This window comes from Elephantulus edwardii, unplaced genomic scaffold (genome assembly GCF_000299155.1).
Source record: "Elephantulus edwardii isolate Elephantulus edwardi_28Jun2011 unplaced genomic scaffold, EleEdw1.0 scaffold00192, whole genome shotgun sequence".
NCBI classification, from domain to species: Eukaryota; Metazoa; Chordata; class Mammalia; order Macroscelidea; family Macroscelididae; genus Elephantulus; species Elephantulus edwardii.
In genome coordinates, this window is record NW_006399942.1 from 1,859,663 (window position 1) to 1,865,828 (window position 6,166).

Consider the following 6,166-nt stretch of genomic DNA (forward strand, 5'->3'; position numbering starts at 1 on the left):
ACAAGCCTATACATCATTCTATGGAGCTTGGTGGCCTAGCCCTTTGGGAGTTGTGCTGATAACCAAAGAAGGCCCTTCACTGACTGTTCAAATCCACCAGCATCACCCCTGGAGAAAGATAGACAATCTCTCATGTAATTAATGACAGCAACAAAAACCTACGGAATATCGGAAAATAATTGATTCCTACTCAATGTCCTGTTTTACTGTTATTGCTTTTAATAGCTTAAACTGTGACAAAAATTACTTAGAAACCCAATATTGAATTAAGGCTTTCCAGAACTATAAATTACACACCTGTTTGATTGTTAATATTGTACAACAGAATAATTTTACAAAAAATCTTCATACTACTAGTCAGTCTTAGAAATAAATTTATAAAATCCCATTACCAGTAAGGAAAGAGAGAGTGAGAACTTTGAAATGTAAAGAATCTCTGAAAATAATTTTAATTTTTTTTTTGACAGAAATTGAAGTCTCAGTCTTCCAGTGAGGTAAGATACATTAATATAAAGATAAAAATACCTTCACCTAGTGTCATATAATATATTCTAGTGAATATTTATATATGACAAGTAATTTTATAGATACTGTAATACAGAAAAGTGTAAGTGCATTCATATTTTTTATAAAACAGAAAAACACCAAAATCTAAACTTTAGATTTATATACTCTTTTATCTTGATGTTCTAAAGGTCTTCTAATATTAATAACTTTAGCTTAGAATGCATAGTGAACATAAGAGATTTTGTGAATAGTATAATATTAAATCTCTTCTATTTCTGGTCTATGGAGTCATGATCATCTGTAGTCATATTGAATATTCATTTATAAATGACTTCATAGAAAATGAGTGTTCAACCAAAGCACAAAAAAATCTATAGTGTTGCTAAAAATATATCTTGATTTCCTTTTTCTTGATGGAAAGAAAGAAAATATAAATTTTACAGGTTATAGATTAAATATAATAACTTTTCTTTCTTCTTTGAGACTGATATTTGGAAAAAGTTTGTGGTCCAATTATTTTTAGCCAAAAGTACAGTGCAGAGTGAATTTAACAATAGCAATATACAGAAAAAGTTCATTTTGTAGAAGGCATAAAAACTTTTATAAACTTTAATTTAGGGGAAATATGATATCTGTGCACAGAGTAACAGTTATATTTTGGCACATATCATAATTTAATGAAATAAGATTTATTTTTCCTTTTCTTTAAGGAATCTTCCAATATTTCACAGGAGGTAAGTCCTGTCATCTTTAACACATTTTAATGTATTTTTTCATTTTATCCTAGTATAAAATTAACATATTTATTTTGTAGAACCTTAAGCAGTACAGGAGTGTGGACGTTCATCCTCATAAGGTAAAATGCAATCATCTCAATATGTTAGTATTTGATTGTTGAAATGCTGTTTTTCATGAAATATGCATCATTTCTTAATTACTCAAAAAGAAATATTATTTTTAAATTGGAGGTGGTAAATGGTGATGGTTCATTGCTTTACAAAGATGCTACGAACTAATAAAAATGATACCATGTAAACATTAGATACTAATGTGTTAAATGATGTATATTCAAAAAATCTTGTGACCTTTCTCACCCATCCTTCCTCTCCTCAATTCTGCACTCTTAGCCACAAAGTCATTCACACTTTGCTATCAGTAACTTTGTGTCAGAGTGCTAAAAAGTATTACAATAAATAGTGCAACTCTCTTAATTATATGTCTTTTTTACTTGTTTAACATTGTGATTGAACATCCAAAAGACAATGTTTAAAAATATTAAAAACTTTGAGCCAAATGTAAATAAACTTAGGTTTAGAAAATTTTTAGACCAAGATTTTTTTAATTAGAATAAACTTATTTCTTCTTATTGAAAGTATACTTTTAAAGTAATCAACTAATACCCTGAATTCACGATGGCACATAACAACAACCCTGAATTCAAAGATTTTTGAAAACTGGAATAAATATTTAGTCATTTCCATTTTGTACTTAGTAGCTTTATCTTTATACTTTACATATTGAATTTTTTCTTTTTTACATAATTTTGTTATGTATAGGTTAATGTGTTTTTTCTAAAATAACTTTTATACTAATATTTATTTGTTTATAATAAAAGCCTAATGCATTTAGTATCTAAAACATATTCATTTTCCCAGTGGTATTTTTCTTATCCACAATAAAATAATCAATGGCTATTTTTGAAGAATTTGAATATTATCCATGTATTTCAATTAATATTGCATATACAAAGGTCCTGACAACTGTACCAATAGGCAACATTATTATAGGTGGAGAAATGATTGAAATTGTCAATAATTTCATCTTATGTGGATCCAGAGTCAAGACCCGTGCATCTGCAGTCGGGAGAGCAGGAGACATATTGCTTTGAGCAAGTGTGCTGTAAAAGACCTCTCCAAAATACTGAAGAGCAATGACATTTGTTTGAAGACTAAGGTGTGCCTGATCCAGACCCTGGTCTTTTCAATTAGTTGCTATGTTTCTGATAGCTGGAAAATTAATAAGGATGACAGAAGAAAAATTGATGCCTTTGAGTTTTGATGTTGGAGAAAAGTACTGAATGGACTGTCAAAACTACCATGGACTGCAAAGGAACAAATAACTACGTCTTGGAATAGGTGCAAATAGAGTGTTCTTTGGAAGCAAGGATGACAAAGTTTCAATTCGCGTATTTTGGGCATATTGCTAGGAAAGGCTATTCCTTACAGAGGGACATCATTCTTGGAAAAGTAGAGTGTCAGTGAAAGAGAGGAAGACGTCTCAACCCAGTGGATTGGCATGGTGACTGCAACAATGGACACAAGTGTACCAGAGATGTTGATGGCACAGGATAAGACAGGGTTCCAATCTTGTCATACATGGGGTCAATATGGGTTATACTTGGCTCCATGGCACCCAACAACAACAATAACAGCAACATTCATTTATTCATTTTACAAATATTTGTGTACAAAACTATGTCTCAGTAATTCATGCAAAAGTAAGACAATAGAATGAAAATCATTCTTACTCTTCTTTCATGAAAGAAAACTGTTCTTTTCATGTTCAAGAGAAACAAAAGGAATTCACTGGGGATATCAGATCTAATTTTTTTTCTTAAGGTAATCACAAAGAAGATGGCTGAGACGGTGAGACATTTTTAATGATTGAAATAATTTTTTGTTTGATGCTATTGATACATAAAGCTATTAATTTAAATGTGGACATATCTTTAAAATGTCTTTATTTTTATAAACTGAAAAGAGATTTATTAAGGCTATCCCTGGCTACCTTAGGGTATTTAAATTGGTCCATATTCTTTTGCGATATTACACTTAGTAAACTATATTTTATCTCTACTATTCAATTTTTAAGAGAGCTCTGATGGCCTTAGTGGTAAGATGCTATGCTGCTATTGTAAAGATTGGCGGTTCAAATCCACCAGCTGTTCTGTGGGAGAGAGAGATGGAAAATCTCCTCCTGTGAGAATTAAACGGCCTTAGAAAACCCACCAGAGGTCAGCTATGAGTCAGTTCTGATTTGACTGCACCATGACCACAATGGGTGGCTTAGTGGTAAGGTACTTTGCTAATGCAGTAATGTGGTTCAGTTCCATCTGGGAGGTAAAAAAGAAACAGTAGTTTCTTTTTCAAAGTCAAGTCAGCCAAAAACCCCATAAATATTGTTTTATTTTTAATACTTTCACTTATTACACTAACAATCATGGGAGTACTGGTATTGTTTGTTGTTCATTGCTGTGGAGCCAGAACTCCTATCGGATCCTCCAAAGAGTTTTCAGAGGCTGTACATCATATAGATGGAGATTACTCATTTTTCTCCCGTAGAGCATCTGGTGGATTTGAACTTTCTGTTTTTGTATTAATATTTCAACTCCTTACCCATTTAGCCACCAGAGCTCCCTTTGTGGATAATAAAAATAAACTAAATAAAATAACAAAATAACTAGGAATATTAGGAGAGTACTGAGAATATATTCTATTGAGCAGATTTTAACTAAAATTTTTAACTATTATTTTTCAAGGAATACTCAAGTTCATCCAGTGCGGTAAGATATACTTTCTTTCAATATTCAAAGAAAATATAAAGGCATATTAGATTCCTAACAGTTAAATAGTATATTAATTTTGTTAAGTCCATAACGTCAACAAAGGTAGTGAAGAAACTCATAAAAAGGGGGAGGGAACTGCTTGCTTGCTGAGATACAATGTCATTTTGGGAGACTGAAATTGGCTATCTACAGTATATGTATTAATTTCTAGGGTTTTTCTTAACAAAAGATATCAGATATCTGGTCCTAGAGAAAAGTGTAGTTTAAATCAAGTAAGTGCCAAATTAAGAACCCGCTGATTAACTCCAACATAGTTTATGCAAAGAATCTTCACAATAATGTTCAGAACCAATCTGAAACCAAATGCAATACTGTCATATTGATTCTAAATCATAGTAACATTGTACAAGAGTAAAACTTCCTAAGACAACAAATCCTTAAGGAAGCAAACTGCCACACCTTATTCTTTCTCAGAACAGCTGCTGGGTTCAAGCTGCCAACATTTTGATTAGTGAACATGCTAATTGTGTTACCAGGGAGAATGTATTCAAGGCTATGAATAGCAAAGTGTTGGCCATGGACCAGCAGCATCAATTATGGTATTCTGATAAAAGTTAATGATTGAGAGTTTTTTATTAAGGATGTTGATTGAGGTAGTGAGTTAGGAGTTGCATAGCTCATAGTTGATCTTGTTAGGAGCAATTAGGTTAATTCTAACTTAGAGTGAATTAGTCTAAGTGCACAAGTATCAGGAAATGTACCTCTTTCTTAAATATGCTTGCATTATTGTGAGGGGTTTATTTTTTTCTCTTCAAGGCATTAGATAATGAGATAATTTCTTTAACTCTGCATTCTGTATGCTTATATACAGTCATAATAAATTTCATTAAGTAAATAAATGTTTCTTTATTAACTAAAATGTTGTTTTGTCACCTTCCAGGGTTTATCTAATTAAATAAAGTTCTAGTTTAATGGTTCAATGAAGATCTGCTGATCCATGGAGGAGATTTAATGCGGAAGTAAATATTGATAATTTTCTTTTCCTTTAGGACAAAATCAACCCATTTTATCAGAAGTATTACTTCCCTAAGTACCTCCAGGATTTTTGCCAACAGTTCATTCTGAAACCAAAGAATGACATTAAGACGATCAATGATCCCCTTTTTTCTACTGTGGTGAGTCCTGCAGTTTTGTTTAAGTTGGGAGTAGCACTTAAGGGAAATTACTAGAAACAGACTGGACACAGTACATTCTAATTTAGAAAATAAAATTATTGTAAGTAATATCTTGTACTCCAGAAATGAAATCATAAACAATATAGTAAAAATCTAATTAACATGCAACAATATTAACAGTAGTGACAAATAAGCAATTACATTTGCATCAGCATAGATTTCCTAAATATTTGCTGCTGCCATTTTACTTGACATCTTAAATTATTCTTTAATGTAAGAAGAGGTAGAAAACATCATTTCAGTGTAACAACTACAACACAAAAAAAGTGAAAAGTGAAGTGCCTTGCTCAGATTCCATTATATGTTTTCCACTGTGTTTCACAGAAGTTTTGCTTTAAGACACTTTTTCTAATATGGGGGATAAACAACACCAAAGGTCTTTTGTTGTTTTCCCCTCACCATATGTAGACCAGAGAACAACTCTTCAGCAATGAGGTAAGATACTTTACTATGAAGAACACTCTGATAACTATTGTTATATTATACATTCTATTACTAAAACTCAAATTCACCATGTTGAGTTGATTCCAACTCATAACAAGTGTCCATGGGATTTCCTAGTCTACAAATCTTAACACAAAGAGACTACATATCTTTCTACCACCTCTAGAATTATATACTGTTTTGGGGGTGTTTTTTTGGGGGGGATGTGTGTGTGTTTTCTTAGAGAATATTTTCTAAGCAATAAATTTAGATGTACAAAATTAGAAAAATCATTGAAGTGAGTATTCTACAGATAAAAAAATTAAAGAACAGATTAAAGATTCAAGGATTTTTTTTCTATAATTATATTTTATTAATTTTCATAAACATTTACAGAGATTTTGGGCTTCCACTCATTCATTGTTGCACTATTCTC

The 6,166-nt window shown here is 31.5% G+C and overlaps 1 protein-coding gene across 1 annotated transcript in view; it reads left to right on the forward strand.

The window, feature by feature from the left end:
• LOC102854348 (protein transport protein SEC31-like) overlaps positions 1-6,166 on the forward strand; it is a 44,484-nt gene that overhangs the window by 1,854 nt on the left and 36,464 nt on the right. The window contains exons 2-4 of the mRNA XM_006896837.1: positions 468-494; positions 1,218-1,241; positions 5,122-5,247. Of these exons, the coding sequence (XP_006896899.1) occupies positions 468-494; positions 1,218-1,241; positions 5,122-5,247 (177 nt within the window). The remainder of the gene's footprint in view (positions 1-467; positions 495-1,217; positions 1,242-5,121; positions 5,248-6,166) is intronic.